General features: G+C 38.7%; 4 protein-coding genes, 1 long non-coding RNA gene and 1 pseudogene across 6 annotated transcripts; 3 read left to right on the top strand and 3 right to left on the bottom strand.

The window, feature by feature from the left end:
* Nucleotides 1-569: 569 nt before the first annotated feature.
* LOC145213017 (microfibril-associated glycoprotein 4-like) lies at nucleotides 570-3,583 on the top strand. The gene is made up of 8 exons (XM_080081260.1): nucleotides 570-642; nucleotides 932-1,059; nucleotides 1,133-1,325; nucleotides 1,777-1,919; nucleotides 2,371-2,467; nucleotides 2,858-2,954; nucleotides 3,086-3,153; nucleotides 3,207-3,583. Exons 1-8 carry the CDS (start codon nucleotides 570-572, stop codon nucleotides 3,452-3,454), a joined length of 1,047 nt encoding a protein of 348 aa, XP_079937386.1. The 3' UTR covers nucleotides 3,455-3,583.
* A 1,812-nt stretch (nucleotides 3,584-5,395) lies between these two features.
* On the top strand, nucleotides 5,396-6,342 carry LOC145213928 (uncharacterized). Of its 2 annotated transcripts, none has more exons than XR_013856924.1 (3): nucleotides 5,396-5,658; nucleotides 5,862-5,971; nucleotides 6,060-6,342. It is a non-coding gene; the product is annotated as an uncharacterized LOC145213928 (long non-coding RNA). The 2 variants fall into 2 exon arrangements; XR_013856923.1 differs by having other exon boundaries at nucleotides 5,396-5,670.
* Nucleotides 6,343-7,354: 1,012 nt separating this feature from the next.
* Nucleotides 7,355-8,306, bottom strand: LOC145213016 (uncharacterized; annotated as a pseudogene).
* Nucleotides 8,307-8,898: 592 nt separating this feature from the next.
* On the bottom strand, nucleotides 8,899-12,659 carry LOC145213014 (uncharacterized). Its single transcript, XM_080081259.1, has 12 exons — nucleotides 12,530-12,659; nucleotides 12,374-12,465; nucleotides 12,116-12,284; nucleotides 11,671-11,819; nucleotides 11,423-11,481; nucleotides 11,197-11,299; nucleotides 10,883-11,002; nucleotides 10,568-10,698; nucleotides 10,379-10,446; nucleotides 9,862-10,036; nucleotides 9,515-9,603; nucleotides 8,899-9,420 (listed from the first exon to the last, which is right to left on the bottom strand). Exons 1-12 carry the CDS (start codon nucleotides 12,657-12,659, stop codon nucleotides 9,317-9,319), a joined length of 1,389 nt encoding a protein of 462 aa, XP_079937385.1. The 3' UTR covers nucleotides 8,899-9,316.
* A 1,472-nt stretch (nucleotides 12,660-14,131) lies between these two features.
* Nucleotides 14,132-20,682, bottom strand: LOC145213972 (uncharacterized). The gene is made up of 5 exons (XM_080082391.1): nucleotides 20,619-20,682; nucleotides 19,435-19,504; nucleotides 15,162-15,683; nucleotides 14,798-14,917; nucleotides 14,132-14,662 (listed from the first exon to the last, which is right to left on the bottom strand). Exons 2-5 carry the CDS (start codon nucleotides 19,440-19,442, stop codon nucleotides 14,527-14,529), a joined length of 786 nt encoding a protein of 261 aa, XP_079938517.1. The 5' UTR covers nucleotides 19,443-19,504; nucleotides 20,619-20,682; the 3' UTR covers nucleotides 14,132-14,526.
* A 932-nt stretch (nucleotides 20,683-21,614) lies between these two features.
* Nucleotides 21,615-25,028, top strand: LOC145213971 (uncharacterized). Its single transcript, XM_080082390.1, has 2 exons — nucleotides 21,615-22,310; nucleotides 23,932-25,028. The coding sequence occupies exons 1-2, from the start codon at nucleotides 21,685-21,687 to the stop codon at nucleotides 24,341-24,343; spliced, it is 1,038 nt and encodes a 345-aa protein (XP_079938516.1). The 5' UTR covers nucleotides 21,615-21,684; the 3' UTR covers nucleotides 24,344-25,028.
* The last annotated feature ends 215 nt before the right edge of the window (nucleotides 25,029-25,243 follow it).

Genomic DNA, 25,243 nt, shown 5'->3' with positions numbered 1-25,243 from the left:
AAGGAATATATATTTCGTCTTTGCGGCATTGACAGTTCCTGGAAATCAAAATACAAATCGATATAAAAATGAGTGCTAAAACAAACACGCTAAAATAAATAAAAGCAGTAAACAGTATGACAATAAAACAAGAAAAATTGCTTACCAATAGAATTGTGTAAAATGCATAAACAACACAGCAATTAAGATTTAAACAAGTTGTTTATGTCTGCTGTACTGGACTGTGTGCCGCAGTATTGTATATGCATTTTACACAATTATATTGGTAAGCAATAAAATGATAAGAATCCTGAAATCGACATTCTTGTTCTAACGTAATTTGTGGTCAGCAAAATCTTTTCGGTACACAACATTTCGTAGAAAAAAAGAAGTCCACCGCTGAGTCACCAAGGAAGTAATCTACGTATGTATAACTCTATTTCTTGCTCCAATCTTGTTTGTTCAAAGCTTCACGCCGAACGTAGTTTCAAGTACTTTGCTTACAACCAGGTTTCTCTACTGAAGGCTTTTTGGATCATAGGTTTGTTTAACTCTGGTTGCCTGCAACAACAAACTTGATAAAAGTTGATATGTCGATGGATGAAACAAGATTTGGAGACCAGCTTGTAGAAACTCCAACAACCTTTCGGACATTACGTTGCAGTAAGTTCTTCACTTATATATGCAGGTTTCTTTCCGTTTCTTAGCAAGTTTCATATTGTGTTTTATGTCTTTTATAAAAAATAAACTTCTATTTGGTGTTGCGTGGAAAGGTAATGTCGCTTATTCCACATTTGGTCCGTTGTTTAAGTATAGGACATAATAAAGCAGAAAACTGTTGTAGTGAATTTTGTTACGAATAACGCAGAAAATGTTTGCAATTCGAACAGTACATCAACTCTTAATTACTTCCATGTATCAAACGTTATTCAATTTTCATTGACTTTTCCAGAAACTCGAAAGGATTGGGGAATGAAGTCGGCATTGCAAGTGGTCTTATGTGTTTTTGCTCTTATCGCTTTATTTCTGATCACCACTGCCCTGTTTCTCATATATGAGAATACGTCTACATACAACACGGTAATCGAAATACTACCCATAACTTTTTTAACTGTAAAACTGTATTTGTAGAAAAGACTGTATATTGTCGTAGAAATCCGATGACCGAGCTTCGTCACACGTCAAATTTGAATCTAATGAAATGAGCCCTACTTCATCTTCTACGAGTCAAACTAAAGGTGCCACCTCAACCCCATATGGAATTCAGATTGCATCTGCAACCCAGAGTCTTGGCATAGCAACAAGCCACCAACCAAATGCTGAACCATGTTCCTGCAACTACTCATGTGAGTTTATGATCCCGCTTTAAATATTTTAAAAAATGTTAAAAAGAACATCATTTCCCTGTAACAATTGAATTCATGTACTCAAAACTTGACTCAGGGATACCTTGGTAAAGCGAATTAGATATTTATGCAGAAACATAAAATATCAGGATAGAATTGCGTTTTACTATAGCAATGTTTGACACAATTTGACACATTTTTTGACAAAATCATTCCTTAAACATTGAAAAAAAATACTTCTCCTATATGTACAATAAAATAAAATGACAATAAGCAAATAAAGACATTAGAAGGGACCTTATTTTGACTTTCCTGCCCATGACTGAACAAATGAATTCTTTACAAATCACATGCAAAAGTATAGGTTTTTCCTTAAGGTTTTAAATATCTCCTAAATATATTTGCATCTCTACCGTGTTTAAAAGAACTTAAAAGAACTATTTGTATTTAGCTCATGAGTTCCCTACGAGCTGCCAGGACGTTCGAAAACAAACAAACACCAGCGGAGTTTTTACGATTTATCCTTTTCACGATAATGTTAACAAGATTTTGGGAGTGTATTGTGACCAGATGACCGACGGTGGCAACTGGATGGTAATTTAAACCTTTTAGACATCCGTCTCCCGATTCAAGTTTTCCAAGAACTTGTACGAATCGTTACTCCACACGTAATAAATTGGTACTTGATTACCAGCGCGTGCTTCTCTTGGCTTTAGCTACAACTCTTTAAACCGATTGCAGCTATAGCAGTCCATGAAATTGAAATACGCCAAAATGGAATTTGAAATTCCGAAGGTCCTACGGATTGGATTTGTGTCAAGTACTAGCTGACAGTTTGCACAAACATGCGTTTATGTCAACAAGTTTATATGTGGTAATATCTAATATAGGTACTATGGGGAAAACCTAGTTCCCAAAGATTGTGTTCAATAACCGCGCATAAAACAGATTTTAGGAGGGAAAAGTTCAAATATTTAAAAACATGGATTTTCGGGAAACGAAATTTTTAACATGGAAATGCAACAAGATTTGTTTTTTGTTGTAGGTCATACAAAGGCGCGTCGACAATTCAGTGAACTTTCGAAAAACCTGGTCTTGGTACAAAACAGGCTTTGGAGATTTGTCGGAAAACTTCTGGTTAGGTAGGCAATTAAGGACGTTTCGCATACCTTGGGTTTTTTTTTTCTAATGAGGCGCTTCAATGGGACAGACCGAAAATTGCTAACTTTGTGTAACAAGTATTGACATCAAATAATTAAAGAAACAGTGGCGTTTGTTTGTAGTTTTTCATAATCATTTGGTATATAAGTTATGACTATTTCGCATCATCTGTAGGTCTTGAAAAATTTGCATACAAAAACGTATTGACAACTCTGTCACTTTTCAGCAGGGTTGGGCATTTTACAACAATGGTTTTGGCGTTTTATCAAGAAACTATTCGATGGGTATAACGCATACGTTATACCCACAGCTCAGCAGAAAAACATGTGTATTTGAATTTCGGTAAAAGTGTTATCGATTTGTATTTTCAGGACTGGAAAATCTCCACAGTCTTACGTTATTTACAAACTATGAACTTCGCATTGATATGACTGATTATAACAACGTGACAGTATACGCGAAGTACAGGTCAGTTGAGGGCAGGGCTAATATTGTGGGGGTTGGTGTCAAGCTAGGTTTCAAGATCTAATTTTAGAAAGTGTTTGTTAAGATAAATATCATCATGCGTTCAAAGATTGCCAACAAAGTTTATTTTGCAGACACTTTAGAATTGGCGGAGAAGAGTCCAATTACAAGCTGAACATAAGTGGATACAGTGGAACCGCAGGTGAGTCGGTTCCATTCTTAAATAACGGCAAGCTTTTACTGAGAATTTTGTAGGTGATGCTCTTGCATATCACAATGGAAAACCATTTTCAACAAGCGATAAGGACAATGATGGTCGTTATAGTGATAACTGTGCCGAGACCCATAATGGAGGATGGTGGTACGGAAATGGGAAAGTTTGTTACCGCTGTAACTTGAATGGATTATACCTAAATACGCCGGACAATTACTGGAAAGGAATAAATTGGATATCAAAGCATTCATTGCGGCGAACTGAAATGAAAATCCGCAGAGTGTTGTAATAAATATCTGAGTGAAAAATGCTTTGCGGATGTGCAAAACTCCTATTGTTACATCACCACTGTACATCTGTTATGTTTCATGCTAATAATCTTTGCTTTATTTGGATGACTTAATGTTGTACAAACTATGGCCGCTATCTATTACTAAAGGTGTTAGCAATATAACAACATTGGCAATAGTGTGCACTGTTGTTTGTCGTCAAACATCTTCGTACATTTCTGAACAGTAAAGCACGTGTTCAAAATCTGCTGTAAACGTTTCTGTGCAGCTATGTGAAACGACAACGTATCTTTTACGTAGCCAGTATTTTTTTCCGGTAAGACTATATTTGTTTCGAGTTTTACAGTTGATACTGAATATGATGCTGCAAATTTACCGGTAGCTTGCAATGTTGCAGTAACTTTGGGCCTATAATAGTTATGTAATCAACTGTCAGTTATTTTCCCCCTTGTCATTATTAAATTAACGTCACCCTTATGGTTCGTCATTTTGGTTTGGGTGTTAAGCAGTTTCTGAGCACAAAATGTCGGCGTTTAGGATTTACGTTTAAACCACAATGTTGCGAACGCAAACAAGTATAGCAGGTGGAAACGAGGCGTACTGTTTTATCACACTCAAATGAATCATACTATAGGTGGGACTAAAATACCAATTTCATTGCAAAATTACTTTCTTGAAAATTAGATATAAACAATTCACTAGATACGGCCCATTCTGGAGCAATTGACATCTTTACAAACTACATGCAAAAGTAAAGGTTCTTCCTTAAAGGTTTTAAATATCTCCTAAATATATTTGCATCTCTGCCGTGTTGGAAAAAATTTGAATAAAACATTTGGATTTAACCCTCCGAGCTGTCAGGACGTTCGAAAACAAACAAACACCTGCGGAGATTTTACCGTTTATCCTTTTCGTGGTGATATTTACAAGGCTCTGGGAGTGTATTGTGACAAGATGACCGACTGTGGCAACTGGATGGTAACTTCAAACTTTTCAGACATCCATCTCTCGACTCAAGTTTTCCAAGAACTCGTACCTATAGCTGCTCAAAAGATAGCCTCTTTCAAATATAACCCAGAAAAACGAGCCTAAAAATGTATAATTGTCGAAGATTTTCGTTTTACGGGGCAGCCTCGTTTAAGCCAGTCAATCACTTCCATCAAATCATTGTCTGATGCCTGCTCCACTTGCATTTTGTCACAGCTGTACACGATTCGCACGGAAATTGACAACGTTGACCTATTCTGTTGTGTGATCCGAATTGTTTTGGACCAGCGTGTATGGAAAACCCTCTTCCTCCAGGTTTAGTCGCCACAAAGCACTCGCATTGCGGTGCTTATCACCTGGTCAGTGAGAAATGACAAAATCGTAAGACGACAAGTGCTCGACTTACCGGGCGCACTGACCATACAGTTCCCTGGACCACCATAGCCACCTTAACGAAATCTTTTGCCAAGCAGGTAGCAACGATATAGCTTGGTTGCGAACACTACGGCGAGTAAGGCTAGATCCACACACACGCTCGCGCGCCGGCGCATAGTTGGTTTGTTCTTTTATAGCCAGCGTAAAACGCCGGCGCGCGAGCGTACGCTTTCGACTCGGCTGCTAAGCGTGAGATTTCGCCCACAAGGTGGCGCGGAGCTTGAAACCACGCTCGCGTTTTGCCGAGCGCGCGAGCGCTGGCTAAATAAATTTGATTTAGCTCACGCCGGCAAGCCAGCGCAGTTTTGAATTGTGAACTTCTGATGTTCAGGAACTTTACTTGCTGGGCGAAATGTATATCATGTGTGTAATGTATAGTGATTTTAGGGCAGGAAATATATATATAGTTCTATTTTTTTAAGTCAAGAAAACCGAAATGCCAATTTGAATGTCCTCTATTGCAATGATGGCAGGCACTTGAACATCAACCATCGCACATCAATTGTGCACAGTTGCTCGTGGGGGCACGCACCCGTTAACTTTCCTGATAGCCTTTGTTCGTGTTTAATGAGTTTTTCGTATCCCGCTGCTCTAGTTCGTATTCGTTTTGGTGCTCCCACGAAACCATTTCCTAGTTCTGAAGTAGCCTTACAGTTCAGCAAAATAAGACTTATCCACTATTCAGCATGGTTTTGTCAATTTACAGCAATCAGGAATTGTTAAATTATGTTGTATGTGTTCAAGCCTACCCGCAAGACATGGTTAAAAATGATTTTGAAAGGTAATATATGTGGTAAGTTTGGTTATGCATTTTGGAAACTTGTAGGAATATAATTATAAAACTGACATTGCCTTGCATATGTGCAGGTAAAAATGTAAACACAGCCAAGGTTGTATTTAGGAGTTTAAAAAATATAAACGGAAAAAGGATAGCAAACATTGGTTTCTTTTATTTCTAAAAACTTTACAAAATACTTTTAACAGGAAAGCATGAAACTCCAGTAAAAAAGAGGTTCAGGCTAGGTCATCACTCTAAAAACTGGCTGATGCTGTAAAACATTGTGTTACCTATCTTGGAAACACTGCATATGAAGGTATTTTTTAATTGTAAAAGTATAATTTTTGCCAATATACACATTTACAAACAGATACACAAATGTTTACTCATCTGTTTGTTTTCAGATACAACTGATCAGATGGTGCCACACTGGCCTTTTCCCTAGAAAGATTTGATGGAAAGAAATATTGTAAATGGTTTACGAAGCAGAAGAAGACTGATTATATAATTGTTTTTAGTTCAACATGTTTGTGTGGTTTATGTTTAGGTGAATTAACTTTTTAGCAAGTTTGGTTTGTTAAAACTGCATTTAACCTTTTTGCAACACATTTATTTGGAACTACCAAGTTTGCTTATTTCATGATGTCATGGTTTATAACTCTTGCAAATAAAACAAATTGGAGCATTTTTGAACTATGTTTATTGGCAGCAAAACACATGTTGATTTTGCCAAAGGAAACTTCCTTAATCACTGTTATAAGTATACCAGACAGAACTAAATTCAAATCACAATAAATCATAAGGATAGAAAGAATAACCTTTATCTATATTAACCGATATGGTACAGCCAAACATTAACCATGTGAAAAGCACATGTAAAAGAGTTCCCAGTGAAAATGCGGCTGTGTGAGCCGGAGCGCCAGCGCGCGAGCTCAAATTTATGTCTGTGTGGACGTCACTGCGCCAGCGGGGCAGCTCTTGGGCGTACGCTAAGCTCGCGAGAAATCCTGTGTGGATCTAGCCTTAGTCTATACGAGTCGTCGAATAATTTCGTTCAGCGCGATTAACAGTTCGGCTGCCATACGCAACTACAGACTCCTTACCGTCTGTCTCCTGTGAGATCACACATCCCACAGCTGTATCCGAGGCGTCTGTGTCAATGATGAACGGTTTTCTGAAGTCAGGATATCGCAAGATTGGAGAAGTTATCAGATGCTCCTTAGAAGTGAAAAGTTCACTGGCACTTCTCGAGCACCGTGGTACTGTCTCCTGCGACTGTACCTAAACTTGCAGCTCTCATCAGGCCATACTTTTCGGTAAACCCAGACAATCTTTCTAAAAACACGGGAAACGATCTTTTAAGGTCAAGAGACCGGTCATAACAAAGCGACCGGACACACGTACCTCGGTAAAAGGGGGAACTTCAATATCCTCTTTAAGGCAAACATCAGCCGCGCTCAGGTCTGTCATAGGTGAACTGAGCAAAGGCACCTTTGCTTCGCCGGGGGATTAGGTATTTGAATGATAGCATATCCTATATTGATGACATCATCCAAACCTAATATGACGTCGTGCTTTAGGTCCTTTACGACGTAAACATCTGTTTCTGCGAGAAGAGCACCGACTTTAATCATTAGTTTTACACTGAATTCGACCGACACTTCAGCTCCATTAGCCCCCTTTCCATTTTCTTGGCTAATTATAGTGACACTGGAACCGATACTACCAGAGCACATGCATATTTGTCGTTTATCAATAAACTCACGAATCGCGCAGGAGCCGAGGCTAAACACGAACGCGAGTTCACGTCGACTGACCGAATCTGCTGCTTTCCAGGCCCGAGATGGTGTCGTTCTCTGCCGTTTACTTCGCGTGAGGTCCGCATACCTAGAAATGGACATTCACGTTTTAAGTGACCGGGTCTGTCGCATTCAAAGCATCTGCGTTCACCCGAAGGTACTGGACTGTATACAGTACGGTATACCGTAATTGTTCGTTCGTCCTCTTTAGGGTCGTCGTTTCTGCTTCCATTGTGCAGATGGTCCTCGTCAGTTCGTCAGTTCTCTGCAAGGTCCGGATTTCCATAGCTTCAAGCTTTTTAAGAATCGTTCCAATATCCGGAGTCTTTGATTCCACCGCAGCTACTTCAATAACAGGAGAGCTGGTGTGGTCAATAACCCTTTGAGCCGCACGCGAAATCGCGCGAGTATTTGATGAGAGATGGAATTGAGTTAACCAAGCGACGGTTGTGTAAACCTCGCAATAACGTCACATACAACATGTCGTTCCTCAACGCGGCATCGGAACCATTGCGGAAGGCGATGTCCCCTAAAACAACAGTGCGCAAACAAACTCGCGACTAAATTCACTGGACAGTTGCACGCGCCCAAGCAGTTCATCTCTGCAGCGTTGACCATGTTGCCCACTGTCCTTGTGGCGCAAAGCGCGTTCCTTGCACCTTCATACAGGTGGCTGTCCTTGTCTTGCAGGGCACATTTTAGTTCATTATCTATGGCCCAAAGCAACAAATGCCGCTTCACTTGATCAGGGACCGTAACGCTGGAGCAGTAGGACCCGAAGACGATAAAATACTGGGCTAGGTCGTCTCCAGGCCTTAGTGTTGGAGGTTTCATCATGACGTTAAAATACATAACAAACATAACAAAAATAGAATAAAAAGTTAACTTAATAAAATACAATAAAAAACAGCCTTCCTAGCGAAACCAGCGGGTCGTCGTGGCAAGGTCCCGGCGTGCTCGCCAATTTGTTACCGATTTGTTTTGACAGCCCCAGAATTGGGTCTAGCAATTTCGGCTGGCGATATTACCTTTGCCCCCCAAAGCCCTGCCAATTTGATCTATTCCCCGAGACTATCTCCCCAATTCTGTAAATGATCCAGAACCCTGCAATAACGGCTCACAATACTTCGAAAGGTTTACTATAATTCCAGTACACAAAACCAACCACGACACATAAGACACATAAAACGAAGGCACTAAAAAAGACCGATCACTATACGCCCAGAAGATGACTGCCTCATTCTTTACGTGCGAAACGGAACTCGGCTCAATCACCGGCTTACACAATTTTACAAGGTTAACGGGCACATCCGGGAGCGCCGATCAACGATGCGGAAAATGCGGCGAAAAAAAAGACAGTGTAATAAAGCGTGCCGCTAGAAAACTAAACCAAATGAAAAACAGCATTGAGTGGAAATAAAAGGGATTAGGTGAAAACAAAGAAAAGATGTAAGTGACTTCAAAATATAACATATAAGAGATACATTTAAAGGTGAACGTAAGTGTTAAAACACAAGTGCGACATTTTTTCCAAATAACATGAACAGATAACGAAAAAAAAACGTGTTGTACAAATTAAATCGACAAGAAATGTACAGCGACTGACACGTGAAATATTTTTGCCACATAATGAAAAACTAGTAAGTTATTACAAACGTCCAATAGCTGTGACGACATACTATAAAAAGCATTGACAAATGAAACGAGCTACAAACGAAAAAAATATGCTAACAGCATTAATGAAATTCTTAAAAAGGTTCAGGTGGGTGTCATTCACAGCGCAGCAGAAATTGAGACTGTTGCATTTTTTTAATATATTCGGTTGTGTTTCATTTTTAACCATAATTAACTATTTCAACAAGCTAGCGTATAAAGATGAGAATAGTGGAGTGAAGGTCGTTAAGGAATTTTCTGTTGTTTGACACAGATCTGTTCAGAAACACGTGATCACGCAATGTTTCCCAAGCTGAAAATACATAACGGTTTTGTTTTAGAACCGTTTTGTTTTCTTTATAAACATGGGTCCATACTGCAAATACCAACTGCCAAATAATGCTTACCTGAAAAATCCCCACACCTATCACGGTGATATGATGACGTATCAGCAGACCCGATGCAAAATTGAGAAGGGTCTGCTCCTTCGTTCACTCTGAACATACAAAAACGGATATCAACGTTTTTCAATTTTGTTAATAAGGGGCACACAGTAAAAAACTGCCGTTGTTCCCGGCACACTTTGCAGGCTAAATACAAGAACACTTTTCAAAATTTTCCATCTTGAAATCAATGATTTGATGCAAAATGCGAGTGTGCATTCTAACGTTGCAACTGTCTGTTGATCTTATTTGTCACCAAAAGTATGCAATAAGCAATAAATTTAATAGCCAATACCAATAATGCAACAAACCTAACTCCAGGACACAATGCATACGGATAACCGAAATGATCATAGGCTCCAAATTGCAGATATCCTGCAGTAACGTTATTGCCAGTGTAAGATATTGACCCTTTAACAAATTTCACCAATGTTGCCACTTGTGGCTGTGGAGGGTTCAACTTAACAATGCTGTTTTCCGGCAAATCTAAAAAAAGGTTTCAAAACGATTTTAAACACACTTTGGGTAACAGGATTATTTGGGGTGTGTCTGTGCAAATGTCGGAAGTCAATTAGTTGCACCTCTCATTCCTGCAGAAATAATAAACCAGGACTTTGGTAAAAACTAGGTTCTGCAAAGCCTGCAAAGTTCTTAAACAAAGAACACGAAATAGTGTTTTCCCTACGAATGTCAAATCGAGAAAATTGAAATGACAAAATTTTAAATAACTCTTAAACCTATTGCAAACATCCTTTCTACATGATGTAATTTCACGGTACCGTAAAACTATTATAAAGAAAAATCGTATGAAATCGTTGCTATACGTACCTAACAAGTCAACGATCTTGTACAGTAAAGTTTGTACTTCGCTTCTAGCCACATAACTGGAGTCATTCCTAAAAACACAAAGTTAATAGGTTGTCTTTGTCTGTAAGAACATGTCTGTAAGAGTCCTAAAAGTACCTTAAGAAGCACGTTTATAAGGTACATGGACTTTTTTAGCATCCTCAAAACTACCTGCTTAACAGCATGTAACCCATCATGATGTTTCTGATTGACCCAGTAAGAGAAAACTCGTATGTAAGGTTAGTTGAGGACAATGGATATGTACTCGGGTATGATGTGGAACTGTAGGAAGATCCCCACTTCTGGTGGCAAAAGATTAAAAAATCACCCCAAACCGGACTTTAAAGTGATAATACTATCTTATTGCTTAAACGACAGAACAATTTACAGATGTTTATTCGTATTATTGGTTTTAAAGATGTTTCTTCAAAGAATAATACCATTCCTTACTTCATAGCTCCGAACCCAAAACATAACCGAAGTTACAGAAGGTTTTCCAGGAGAATTGTAACTGTGAAACATTATTCCTTCCACATAGACGCCGTTGCGCGTCTGATGAATCCAATCGTATCTTAAAATACCACCTGTACTAGTGTTGGAAACAACCTGAAATTGGCGCAAAAATATGTTTAAACTGGGCGTACATGTGTTAGTCCTGATATATTTCTCTAACACAGCTATTCAGAGTTACCCCCGTATTGTGAAGTTGTAGCCTATCATCAATTTTGTGACTTAGTGATTGGTGTGTGTATTTTTTCCTGAATTAAAGCATTTGTAAAAAAGCAGTCGAACTACCATACCTTCATAGTAAACTTGTTGGGATATCCGTCAAAATTAGTAACAGAAGCCAATGCGATGAAGGGGTAGTTGGCAGCGCTGCTTATGTGATATGTCTTCGAATCACTGCAATTTCAGATTGCGTATGCCATTATGTACAGTACGTCAACAAACATTAATCCACAAGAGCTTGAAAAGGATGATTTAAAAACGTATCTGCAGGGGATTTTTTATGCGACAAAATCTTACGTGTATGCCTTTCCGTACTGCAGCTGAGTATATGGCTCATTGTTAAGACGGAAGTAAACCTAAAATAGTACAAAATAAAGAAATCGGTTTGTGTTAATGTCAATTAACTCTGATTTAGATGTGAACCGTGTGATGTTTCACTTTGATCTCAGTTTACTGTAATGGGTTTGTCTTTTTTCTTGTCTCATCCATACATCACACCCCAAATTTCATTGGATTCGCTTCATCGTAACAAAAAAATGACTAACTTGGTTCCCCACGTCAAACATGTTTCTGCCTCCGTCATTTATGGAAGTCCCGGATGTACCAGTATCATATATGTAGTTGTACCATCCAGTAATAATCGAAGCAACATCGATTTGCGTTTTCATTTGGGCGACCACTTTGAAATCCAATCCTGCACAGTTTCATATGGCATATTAAGTCTCATGTAGCATACACGGCATGTGGTGTTTCCGCACAAGGCTTACGTTTCACGTAAAACAAAGTCTGAACTATGGCCGAAGGTTGTCTATCATCCCTTTAAACAAAGGAAAAGAAACGCACACGCTTAGTTATTTCCCTCTTGTCAGTGTTTATGATAAACAACTTATAGCCATTGATTTAACGTTACATATTATCAAAATAACTAATTTTAACAGATTGATACATGTGAGGTATTTTACTTGGCTGATGTAATTTGCCAGTGCATACCAAGAATGTCCAGGCTGTTGAGCGGTACATAATCACTGTAAAGGTTTCTTAAAGAGGATCCATAGTTGACGAGGAAATTATTCTCAGTAAAATACTTCAAAAACGACTTAGAATCAAGCTCGGTAATGTCTGCGTTATTGGGCACATGGGACAACATAACATCAGAACTCTGTCGACAAAACAAGTGGTAAAGTACTCCCTGATTTGCATGTGATTGGCTCTTCCGTCATAGTTACTATCCCACCTTATAAGACTTACTTTAATAGCAAAATATCCTGGATTTTTATAGTCATCGGAAGTTGCATTATAAACGCTGCCCATCAAGTTTTCGTCCGACCATGACGGAGAGCCTGGCATCAGTAATATTTTTTCGTGTTAAGTGAGAGTGGTATAGTTAAGTGGTGTAGGAATTACCTATTCCATTGGAACGTCTGTAACTGCTGTAAGGATAATATGACCATTTGTCGTTGTTAGAACACTTAGAATCGTCTTCACTGCGATGGATAGAAGCAACTAATGTCCATCCACCACCATTAGTTGTCATATCGCAGTATACCTTGACAAAATTCACCAAAAGTATTTTTTTAAATCTCAACAGAAATGTCGATGTGACCTACGCAGGTTAATTTATTTCAACTAGGCTATTGTGTTTTGTTTACTAAAGTTCAACCTGAAATGTTTTCACTCCATAAGCTTTTTGTGCAATTTCATACACCCCCGATGATGCAAAACCATTTGTAAGCAATTCTTGGCAGGATTTAAATCGTGTCTCTGCAATAAAGTAAAGGCATTTCGCAATTAACAGTTCAACAAGGAAACATAACTCTTATTTACCAGGTGTTCCACCCTGTTCTTCGGGTGTGGATGAAACACCAGTTGGTTTCTAAAAAGCATCATAAAAACACATGCAAATATTTCAGTCGATAGTCGTATATATTTTCAAAACAAAAAAAAAGTTTATTTTGTGTGATAAACTTTTTTTGGGTCTAAATGTGTAATGCACGTTTATAGGTAAAAAAACACAAAATACCTTATATGTAATCTATTTGATTTGGATTGCAGTAGATCAGAAATTGGCGAACAATAATTCACTCCAATATTTTTTTGAAAGGGTGTAAAAATATTTGCGAAAAAGTTTAGGACTGTGATTATGATCCAATAGTTTCCGCTTACGAAATTAGAATGACAAAAAGTACGCAGCGAAACAAGCGGTGAGTCGAGAAATAAAACACAAACCCAAAACACTTGCATAAGAGTGCCACACAACCATTTTTGTTTTTTTTGTTGGCAATCGTAAGAAGCTTAAAAGTTGTGTTGAGTCATGTATCATGAAAAGTTATACTGTACCGTGTAGATGAGAAGGATGCTTATTGCACACAATGTCAACATGATGGAGGCAAAAATATTGAAAACAGTTTGACAGTTCATTTTCTTCCGTTTTATTTCATTTGAAGATCCTGAAACACACGTGGAAATACAAGTAAACATGTCGAGCAGCAAGCAAACAGATAATTTACCTTTTTCTGGCAAATTTCTCGAACATACATCAGGTGCAGGTTGAACAGTTTGTGGATTTTCGTATGTCTCATATGCAGTCCTACTTGGATTTTGCCTAGCTGTTTGACGACGGTCGCCAACGTAATAATTTCTGTCACTAGACATCTGGTAATCTCAGTAAATAGCTGCTCAGTATTTCGCCTAACTCAATGTTTAAAACCCGATACTGAAACAAAATCCCAGCATTTAGCGATAATTAATTAAAGCCATACTTTCCCATTTTTAACATGCCCGTTACCTTGATGCCTAACGTAAGAGACTACAGTCATATATATGTTAATTACCGTAATTGTTATATGCACATAAACGGTTCATTTTGAGCCCATTGTGTTTTTAAGACCAGTTTCACGTAGGAGTGCGCATGCGTTTTCCGTTTACACCCACTGCTGGGCGGTGGTAACACAACAAATTTGCCAGATCAACCATCCTGTTTGAACTCGTTGTACAAACCAAGTCAGTTTATTATGTTTACGCGGCATATAAGAGCATTGTACAGCAAAACAGAGGCTCCCATCATTTTATCCCTTAGTTTAGCTTCCTCTCATTAGCTTTCGGAGAGAGAATGTATCCCTATGTATTCGCTTATCTAAATCACACAAAAAGGTTCTTAAAATACGAAACTTGTGCTAGATCAAGGTTAAGTACGTTTGGAGAGAAAAAAAAAACCGAATCATGTAATATATTTATGTCTTGAGAAATTCAAAACTATTGTTTCTTATATTTGTCCTCTTGAAGGTAAACTTCCCCCTGCTTCAAAGACTTTTAACGCATATAATTAGTAATGTGTGTAGTATTGTTGTTTTTTGACAACGAAGTATGAACTTTAGAAATTACGAATACAACGCTCCTGTTGATCAGGGATGGGAAAAAGTTTCGTATTCCGTCGAAGCCAGGTCGACTGTGTTTGTCTTCATTGGTTCGAGGTAAGGTGATGAAGTTACGTCGTCTTTGTTCATGTCAACATATGAATCTGCACCTTCCACAGCTTGCCTGTTGGAAGTAACACTGTAACAAAACTTGCAACATCACTTCCTGAACATACACACAAAACCCAGGGCACATTTCAAAACAAATATGACTCAGATGTTTAGATGCCTCGGTTAGAAACATGAAAACGTGACTCACGTAAGCGTGGTAGGTTTGGTTTTGGACGCTGATGCTGAGGTGGCCGCTTCCTTGCAGGAATCATTCCCACTAATATCCACGTATTTTCGGGTATTGCTTTGCCGAAAGTTGTTGTCGACACTGCAAAGGCGTAATTAGTTTCAAGTAAGCATAACTAAAATGGAATTTAATGGGAAAAGCAAATCAAGTAGAAAATCTAAACAGTCGATATAAAACAACGAGTTAAAGGCCTCACTTTAATCTGCCTTTGCCAAATGAGTTCGCAACCGGCAGTTCCGCGTACCCTTGGGTTACGTTCGTGTTTTTCGGGAGTGTAATTTTTTTAGCTTAATTGCTGTTCGCCGTGGGGAAAAACACTACTTACTAACAATAATGGTGATCCTGCTGGCCGGGGTAATTTGCTTCTACACGCTCTTCAATCTCTCGAAGACTGGCTGAGTTGTTCCGGTATAGGTTAGTGCGCTTTATGCCGGCCTGGGCAAACCGCTGCTCAGTTCGTCGCCTGCCTAGCCAGTAGCAAAATGTCGAAAATACTCCGAGCAGAACTAGGCAAGCAACAGCGCCACCAACCGAGCTGCTAATCAAATTGTTCTGGACGTTAAACGACGTCGTTGTGTCAGTGACTAAAGTTGTTGTGCCGGTTCCGAAAATAGGCAGAACTTGACGTGACGGAGTAGAGCAAATAAACATGTAATTAGTTTCGCAGGAAGCATTTTGGAATTTTTTTAATCGTGGTCGTATCGTAGCGCACGTTCCGTTTGTGCCCTTTAAACTTGGATCTACCCAAAAGTCATTGTAAACGTAGCAGCAATCAGCAATTCTTGGCAACAGTGATTCATTCAAGTTTGCGAGAACTTTTCCATCCTTTAGGCAATACTCTTTTGCCCTTTTAAAAGACAAAAATTGATCAACAAAAGTGTACGTGTAGTCTTGTAACGTACAAGTCTTGCAGTTCATTTTCAAACGCTCTCCAAACCTATGTATATTTTCCACTTTTGCAAAAAAATGTATTTTACAACAAGTAGAGTATAATTTCTTTGGCGATCGTTACTAAATATTTCATTTCACTCCAGCATGAGTGAAACAAAACGCAAGACAAATTAAAAAAACTGCTCTCGATATGCACATATTACTTACATGTAGTGCTGCCTGGTGACAACTCAGTCTAACTATTCATTTCATGCACGACTGACAAATAATGGCCCAATTTATGCTCGACTATATGTTTCTACACAAACCCTAACGAAACAAATGTTAATTTCAGCACTAGTGCTGAAAAAGCTTACTTCCTCGTTGCCGATGTCTAAATCTAGGCATTTGATCCGTCTTAACGTACGCAACAACTTTTCCACCCTTGGCCAAAGTCCAATACAAATACGGTTTCCAGCATGAGGTACAGAACATTCTTCGTTTTTCGCGTTATGTTATATTTAGGCATTGAAAGTGCATGACCCGACAACAGTGGCGCTGAAACTTTGAATTTGTGTGATGTTGTGACGAATCAAGTTGAAAAACAAGAAAATTACTCTCAAAAAAACACCACAGTAACAAATGCCTACGTGTTTTTTGTTAAAGTGTTTCTGGTTTATAAGATAGGGTAACAAATCTGAATGAATTTCCATACGTATTCTGTATGTAATCTAGACTCGAGTCACAACAAATAGGTATGCAACATGAAATACTTATATATGAAGCTCAATGCACGGTGTCATCAGCCTTTAAGTGCCGGAAGACAAATATAACTAATTTTGACAAATTTACCACCATAAGTCGAACTTAAGGGATAAAAAAAGGTTTCTGAAACACTGTAATAAAGGAGAAATACACAAGTAAGTAACATAAATGATGATAAGTAAACTTTTAAATTATACCATGACCATTTTCATGTTGAAAACAAACTTATAAGAAGGCGAGATTAAAGAAAACGTATGCTGTCTTCGCGGACAAAGCAAAACATACGCAACGTACTGCGATTAAGAGGTCACGTACATTGAAAAAAGAAAGGTCAGTAAAAGCTTTTATAAAACATAAAAGAAACTGTAACAGTTCAAACGATGTTTTTAGCACCCACCATGTTTAGCTAAAAATATCGCACAAAGCGATAGACAAACCATCACAGGATGTATGTCAGAGTTAACGAATGGATGTCAAGTGATCCAGGAAGTTCCGTTTCGAAGTAAAATTCTGCTTTTTCGAAATACCCATCTTCGAACAGATTTAACCCCATTGGGTGACAAGACTTCAGAAATACTTGAATGTTGGTGAACACTTCGTATAACCGGCAGCAAGTCGAGGTAGCTTTGTGCGATTTAAAGGATTTGTGCGACTGCAAATTCCTTAGGATATCGACATACATATCGGTATGTGGAGACAAGCTGCAATTTTTCCAAAACAATATTGTGAAGCTGTATTGCAGTAACTAAAGACAAATACGTATCTTCTTCGCCCAACAAGCCAAACAAAGTTGTCATGCGTTCTATATCACCTTGACAACAAGCTTTTGAGTAAACGTAGAGCCTCACCGCACAAGCGAAACACACACCTTTTTTCATATACTGTAGCTCAGGGGTGGGGAACCTGCGGCCTAAAGGCCGCATGCGGCCTTTTAGGGCACTAAGTGCGGTCTTTAATGTCACAATACTTTTTGGGATGTTGATATAACGTGCTGCACCAAGCGCTAAAAATAGACAGAAACGTTTTTTTTATCTTTATTCCCTATTACTATTTGATCAGTTCTAGTGCAGCGGTTTTCAAACTAGCGCCAAATGGTGCTGTAGTGGTACACAGAGCGGTTTCTGTAGAACTACGAACAACCCAAAGTTCTACAATCTTAATTGTGTTGCAAAAGAACAATGTTTGCGCATAATCGAATGTCTTTAACTCGTCTGTGATGTCACAAGCTGCTCTTAGATCATTGATATTTGTAAACAAGCGAGTTTCTAGGTTGAATAAATCCTGAATGTTGTAGTAAAGGTGGAAATGTAATATGGAATTTTATTTAGCTTGTACCGTGAAACCTACAACTCTACAAGGAAATAGCAAAACGACCATTCCGTAAAATCAAAAAGTTTGAACACCACTGTCCTTGGCCTGAGAAATAGTCTGTGCGGCCTAAACGAGTGTCGGTAAACCGTTTGGTGGCCTTTATAAACATAAAGGTTCCCCACCGCTGCTGTAGCTCTTTGTCCAACTCCGAGGTATAAAACAACTTTCGGAGAGTTTGGATTGAAGAACACACAGATATTCCGTTCTTCCTGCTAAGGGCTGTTATAAACACAGCCACCGTGCGGTAGAAAAACTTGATGCTGGAGGGGTTATTGGCAGATATCGCAGGCAGAACTACAGGTCTTTCTCGGCCACTTTTTTGCTTTACGAATTTTAATGTTGCAAAACAATTTGTACCTCGTTTGAAAATGAATCGTACATACAATGTGACCCTGATATGTAACATGTGTTTAATAGCATATCGGCAAGATGTAACCCGTTCCTCAAATCCTCGGTAGTTTTTTAAATACTTTGTCTTTATGTTACTGGTTTGATCATTTCCCTTTTTGGAGTTTTTTGTACTTTAAGAGAAACCCAGGAACACGCAAAGGAAACCATGCCAACAAAACAACTTCGTCTGAGTGTAAAAATCATTGCCAAACCAATTATCTACATCGTTTAGTCACTAAACCATTTACGTACGGTAGTGACATATTTGGAATGATAGTTCCTCCGATGGTTACGATAACCAACTCAAAAACACCTCCTTCATAATTCTACCTAACTGAACCCCTCTTCTTCCAACACATAAACGTGTTCAAAGTCAGAATAATGCGTAATTTCCTTCCTGGTAAACAAATTCTTTCCAGCCAACGTATATTTACAAGATGAGGGGAAACAATTGTTACACAACGTTTCATGATCTCGCACATTATGACTGCGTAATCGCGTTGTATAGTTTCGTTTTAGTTTTAAGATTTAACGTTTGATTCATTGTTTTTATTTTCTTTCTGTGTACGAAATTTTTTGAAGGTGTTAGTTGCATTGGGAACACCTTACATGGTTTTCTTACAATAACTGCGAGCAACAAAACTGCACTTCTGTTTAATTTCATTCTCTATTCTATCGATACGACTTTTGACTCACATTTAAACATTTCCTCTCATTAAAATCTTCCCTTTACCTGCAGACAATATCATACATGTGTTATTTTGGCAGCAACATACAACCTGCCAACAAGGTATAAGGAAACAATTGGACGTCGCGTGACAAAAATCAGTGTAGGTCAAGTTGAGCAATGCCGCTATTTTCCGTGAAAATTGTAAGTTAAAGATATACCTGTAATTTTCAGACGCGCTTGAAACATTTCACAAAGTGTTTTCCACGTAAAACTTGAATAGTGGAAACGTATACATAAACAACTATACTAACTTTACTTATAGTAAGCAGCAACGGCTACCTTTTATCATTTCAGTGGTTACCCCATAATTTCTTCCTATCTGTGTTATTCAGATATCGCAAGGTTTTTCCCCTGGAAAATTATCCATGCTTCGGAGCTGAAGTTAACCAAGGTGCAATGTGAGGTGATACAAGTTTATGACGTGAAAGGGTATATGATGCTTTTTACGGACGTTTTTAAAGACTAACGTTACCTGGTCATCGTGGTGCGGTCTCCTACAAATCAACTTGGGTAATAAGGAAGTAACTGTAGGTGATGTCAAACTAATAAAGAAAGTGATTTTCGCTGTAAAAGCCAATTCGTTTAAAGTTATCATTTTCATTTGACACGTTAGTTTAAATTTACAATAATTTAGTGTTGTCTTCATATACCTTAATGCACAATACAGTTATTGTTTTCACTTAAAATCACGTCAAAAAATAAATGTACACCTGCATCACAGTACGCGTGATCCGAAGAAATACTGCAACGAGCTACAAACGTAGACGAATTGCCTACAATTAATTATCAAAGTGGCTTCCCTACACTCGATATACTGCGTTGTGCACAGTGGCGGAAGCAGTCGTAGCGAGCAAGCGGCTACGTCATAATTAGTCGAGTGACGTTGCGTTAAACGTTTTATGTGGCGCGTAAGCGCACGGTGACAGCTGAAGAGTGAATTAAACCAGTAGTAGAACACTAGACTATCAAAGTGCTGCCACCTGCTAAGCCTACTTGAAAGCAAATCCATGTATAGACGAAGATAGTTGTTGCTTAGTCGTACGGCGTAGCGTTGTTAGGTGCCTACGTAGCAGCCCGGATGAGTCACCCGTTGAAAGGATCGGGAACACACATATTACATCTCTATATTTAATATGTGCTTGCTAGGGTTGGTACAGGAGTCCTAAAGTTTAGTTGATAGTACGTTTTTGTTTTAAGTACAGTTGATGAAAATGTTATGTGCGTTTGGCAACAGGTAAAATGTGGTTGTTCATCTCCATATACACTACATGATAAGTTTCTATTAGTTAATAGTTTGCTTCGTGAGTTCTTTATTGAGAGGTTATGCGTAGCACAGTATTCCAATTCGATTAGGCAACAGTTTTGCCATTTCAAATAATATTTGTGTTGTTTAGCAAGCAGCAAACAAAAGCGATGTTGTTTTGTTGCGTACGATAGCACATACGCAACACCACACAGCAACATGCGTAAATACCATTCATTTGATGCGGCATTATTATATGTGCCTAAAATATGTGGTTTCCCAGAAAGTTCATGTAAAGGTTTCACATTTTCAAACGGTATTTAGCATAAAATATAACAGGTGTATAACATACGTGTTGAAGGACATGGCCTAAGTTGGCACATAATGACAAAGAACTAAATAGGGCAACTTACTTCATTTTTTCTCAGCATCAATACCCTTCGTTAAGGAGCCTGTCTTCCGGTGTAGGTAATTGATTAAATTTGTAAAATATGACGTCAGTTGATATACCCTGTTGAAAAAGAAAGACATTGAAGACTGAACGGTTGATTAAAATGAGGTGCCAACCAAGCTGATGTACATATAGGGTTAATTACATAAAAATAGTTTTGCACCCAAATTTTGATTGTGATACATTCATGCCAAAAAGTTCTTATTACTACTAATAGTCAGCACGCAACTGGACCTTGTTTTTAAAAAATATCATTACAATTGCCTCAATATACAAATCGGTTGAAACGCAGCCAAACAGATGAATCTTAGGGAGTCACAAGTGACTAACAATCATGACAGTACGTGGAAGAATGATTTATCGCACACGCATTGTACCAAATTGGGAAAACCTTTTAAAGTTCTCAGGGGTCAAACTTTTGTGCGTTCGCCTATTGGCCGGAGAATTGTGATGCTATTTTGGGTGGATACGTGAAAGCGGGTAAGGTCGTAAAAATGCTTCCGCTGTGCTCTACCAGGGACAAAAACACGATTGTTCGAGGAAATCAAACTAAATTAACATGTACGAATTTTGCAACACCATCTCGTTTGCTTACATGGTGCAGTTTGACATGCTTCAGATTAAAAAGTTATAACTAATTAGAATTTAAATATAGATTTACAATTAAGTACGACTCTGCAAATCTGCAGAAGCATTACACCAACAAGTATAGTTCTCACGAAAGGTATTATTTGTTTGTTTTGCTGCTAGCTTGCAAGTGTACACACTGTTAAGGTGTTTGTGCATTATTCGATCTACAAGGTGTTTGTGTATTATTTGGATAAATTTGTCCACTCGATGACAATACTGTTAGGCTAATTCAACACGCGCAGTGCTTTGATAATCCGTTTGGCTAAACTGAAGTTAAAATATTAATGATAGTACATTTGTTCGTTAAGGAAAGGTATGACGTAGCCTATATAGTACAACCCGCATTAAGTTTTTAAAATAAAAAGCTGCACTGCTGCAGAAATTGAAAGTTGCTGAAAATGGCATGCTCTACGGATTGCGAACTCAACGGAATACGATACATCTTCAACGTCACAGAAATTGACTACCAAACGGCGTTGCAGACCTGCCAAACGTCACAAGGCGGACAAATTGCATTTGCCAACACAGATATAATCCGAAACAAACTTTATAATTGCTGCAAGAACGATCAAGAGTTCTGGGTGGCGTTCACCAAGAACGACTTGACAAAAACCGAAGGAAATGAGTGTCCCCTTTTCAAGGCAAGGGAGAACAATAAGCAGTTTACAAGCACATGTAACAGTAACAGAAAATATGTTTGTGAATTGCCGCAAGTAACAACTACCACTCCAACAGTACCGCAAGTGTTGACATCTAAGAGCAACACGTCATCGTTATTGACCACGGTCCCAGCTCTGACAGCTGCTAGCCAATTGAACGTCGGACTTATCATTGGCGCAGTTTTTGCGGTCATTTTGCTGCTATTGCTGCTCGTCGCACTCTATCATTTTCGACTGCGCCATCTGAACACTAAAAAGTATAGCAAGGCCGACTTCAAAAAGTGTATGCTCGGCTGTGCAGGATCAAAGAATCCACCCTCCGACCAACCAGCGGTTGTGCCACAGGAAGATCACGGATATTACAGGTAAACCGCAGTGCTTAACTCGCCGTTGCTAATTTTCCAACAGCTTGTATCATACTTACAGTAATGCTACAATATAGTAATGGTACACAAGTATGGCAACTGTTTCGATGCTAAATAGGGAATAACCAGTACGTTATTGGACCTGATCATATAGAACAAAATATATATCATTTGAGTATAGTGCCCTTTATTTACTCGTGGTAAAAAATGTTTCCAAAATTATGGTAATTTTATGCTTGTCAAAGTCAAGGTTCAAGCTTTTGACAATTTTACGCAAATTAACCTTAGCTACCACAAAATAAAATAAAATCCAACAGTCGTGTTCCACTTAGGTACGTCACTTCCTCGAGATTAGTCTGCCGGATGTATAGCATAAAATCACACTGCCTTGTAGCTTCATTACCGCGTGTGTGGGGTCAAATAATGCTAAGTGTGACAAATAATAGCACAAACCTGGCTGGCTACTTAAGTGCTATTGCATCCGGTTTATAATGTGACGTTAAGCGGTGGTTCGAAAACAATGAGTTTACATTTACTATTACTGTACTGTAGTACTGGGCAAAATAGTGTTCCCATGCGTACAATGGAAATGGCATTTGGGAGATTTTGATTTAGGAGGTTCGAAAATACAAATCTGTGGATAAACTAATCACACATAATGCTTTGTAAATGGGATTTAAAATTGCCGTGTTTGAGTATAGGATTATCATATTGATTGGTGAAACTTGTTCGTTTGGCAAGTGGCACCACAGATAAGACAAAGACGAAATATGTCACGAGCAATGTTGCTCAATAAAACGTTCTGCGCACGTTTGTTTGCTTGATGGGTGTGACATGACAACCTCAACGCACGAAAACTGCTGCTTCATTATTTCTACTTACGTTTATGCCTTATAAGTATGTCACAAGCCCAAATATGTCACATACACATAGAAAACAGTTGTGTCACCTATTACTTCATTCCAAAGTGCGTACACCATGCGTTTTCTTAATTTCGTGGAATTTTTGCAAGTAAACCGTACAAAGATATTGCGCCAAAAGCCCAATCCCAAAATAGGATGAAGAGTTCTAGAATCATACTTAAAGTGCGTTGCCAATGACGACATATGCTGACCCTTCGTGACATTAGTGATAGGAGAAGGCAGTTGGGCAGACTGTAAGGAATTTTTGGGTTTCTTCTATGCATATTCGGCCAATCTTTGCAATGAGGCAACCGATTGTAAGCGCATCTAATGCGTCATAGTATTGTTAGTTCAACTACGTGGTTCATGAGTAAGGCCTTCGAAACTGATCAAACTAAGAATAAGTCATTTCGACAAACAAACTGAGTAACCACTTTTTGCACAAAACATTTCATGAAAAAATACCTGCAAGAACTACGTCACTTTACCTACACACTCCATTTTGCTTAAAAATAATTGGCTGATGTAATTAAATGATTCCAACGAACTGAGTCTGTTTGTGGATCGTACACCGTAATACCAATGATATATCATCAAGCCACTGTCACAAAACTAGCACCAAACACACAAATTTTGCTAGCGATACTACCCATTCTGCATAGGTGTCATACCACACTACGGGACGATGTTGAAATTCTAAGTCTCCATGTTCTTTTTAGCATTCGAGTACAAGAAGAACGCTCTGGCGCCAACTCGGTGTACAGCTACATCACAGAACCGGGAAACGCCCGATCAACGGCAACGACTCCAGATCTTCGCACACAACATCAAATAGCACCAAAGGTTCCCGGTTTTCCAGCGCCTGAAGCCCCAGGCCACTATGAAACTATTGACCAGGACATTCCACAACAAGATACGGCGCCGAATAGGATTATTCCCCCACCTCCTAAGGAAGCGCCCCCTCCAACACCGGGTTCAGAACCGAAGGATGTGGGGTCAGGGGTCACCTACACGACCCTCGTCGTCCCAGATGAGAGCATTTCGTACACTACGATTACTCGCGTACTAGGGGATGCACCCGCAGATCCGTATGCAGTTGTACACAAAGACTCAGTAAATAGCCGGAAATAATTCTACATTAGTTGTGATGAGTTCAAAACAAAGCATTGGCTTTAAGGAAGAAAATCATATCAGGTTCTTGGCAATCGTTTTTACTTCAAAGAAGAGGGTTGATCGTTTACTTTTTGAATGCTTTGTCGATAAACTAAGGGCTTCATGTAATTACCGCAATTCTCCACTGTGTATAGTGAGCTGCAATACAAGCAATTCTTTGAACAAAGGTGCGTTGTGTCAAAAAGTATGAGAGAAAAAATGTTTCAAGAATTGGTTTTTAACCGTAAGGTGAGGCATGGTCTGCAAACTTTGTGTAACCATCTTGAACCTCACAACAATGAGGTCAGTAGTGATACAATTAACGCTGTCACCAAACTAAAAATAACAATGTAATTACCCTAAAACAAGGGTGGGGAACCTACTTAGTACTGCGGGCCGCATGAATTGCACAACATTTTCGGGCGGGCCAAATATTTTTTTTATTTTCAAATTCCGTGTAAAAATGCCCTTAGCACACAAGTGTTTCATATTTCATCGCTCCGGATTTTTTTTATTTCATCGCTCCAGATTTTTTTCTTTGCTGTTACTTATTTGCAACAAACATGGCTTTCAGGTTTATCACTTAATTCGACTAACATTTTTCCATTCTTCTGGAACACCCTAGCTCCGTTATACCGAATATATTTTATAGCTCTAAAATCAATTTAAAACTAACACCACATGGCAAATACTGCAAGGAGAGGCAATCGAGTGACTGCTACGTCACAACTACAGCAAGTGATTGAATGTGTGGCAATTTTTGTACGTGGAAGTGTCGAAGTCATTTCAAGTAAATATTTGTACATAAACATTTTATTTTTTATGTTAGGTTTTATGCTGTACTTTAACAAAATGTTGACGCGGGCCACTTTAAAAAGG

This window comes from Phallusia mammillata, chromosome 2 (assembly GCF_965637545.1).
Source record: "Phallusia mammillata chromosome 2, kaPhaMamm4.hap1.1, whole genome shotgun sequence".
NCBI classification, from domain to species: Eukaryota; Metazoa; Chordata; class Ascidiacea; order Phlebobranchia; family Ascidiidae; genus Phallusia; species Phallusia mammillata.
This window is presented reverse-complemented; position numbering and strand designations above follow the sequence as displayed.

Coding starts and splice junctions, on each gene's coding strand:
- LOC145213017 (XM_080081260.1), top strand. CDS start 570: ATGTCGATGGATGAAACAAGATTTGGAGACCAGCTTGTAGAAACTCCA. Junction 643..931: donor CTTTCGGACATTACGTTGCA/GTAAGTTCTTCA, acceptor TGACTTTTCCAG/AAACTCGAAAGGATTGGGGA. Junction 1,920..2,370: donor CCGACGGTGGCAACTGGATG/GTAATTTAAACC, acceptor TTTTTGTTGTAG/GTCATACAAAGGCGCGTCGA.
- LOC145213014 (XM_080081259.1), bottom strand. CDS start 12,659: ATGACAACTAATGGTGGTGGATGGACATTAGTTGCTTCTATCCATCGC. Junction 12,285..12,373: donor CAGGATATTTTGCTATTAAA/GTAAGTCTTATA, acceptor TTTTGTCGACAG/AGTTCTGATGTTATGTTGTC. Junction 11,300..11,422: donor CAGTACGGAAAGGCATACAC/GTAAGATTTTGT, acceptor CTGAAATTGCAG/TGATTCGAAGACATATCACA.
- LOC145213972 (XM_080082391.1), bottom strand. Junction 14,918..15,161: donor CAGGATCACCATTATTGTTA/GTAAGTAGTGTT, acceptor ACGCCTTTGCAG/TGTCGACAACAACTTTCGGC. Junction 14,663..14,797: donor ACCAAACCTACCACGCTTAC/GTGAGTCACGTT, acceptor TACTTCCAACAG/GCAAGCTGTGGAAGGTGCAG.
- LOC145213971 (XM_080082390.1), top strand. CDS start 21,685: ATGGCATGCTCTACGGATTGCGAACTCAACGGAATACGATACATCTTC. Junction 22,311..23,931: donor GAAGATCACGGATATTACAG/GTAAACCGCAGT, acceptor TGTTCTTTTTAG/CATTCGAGTACAAGAAGAAC.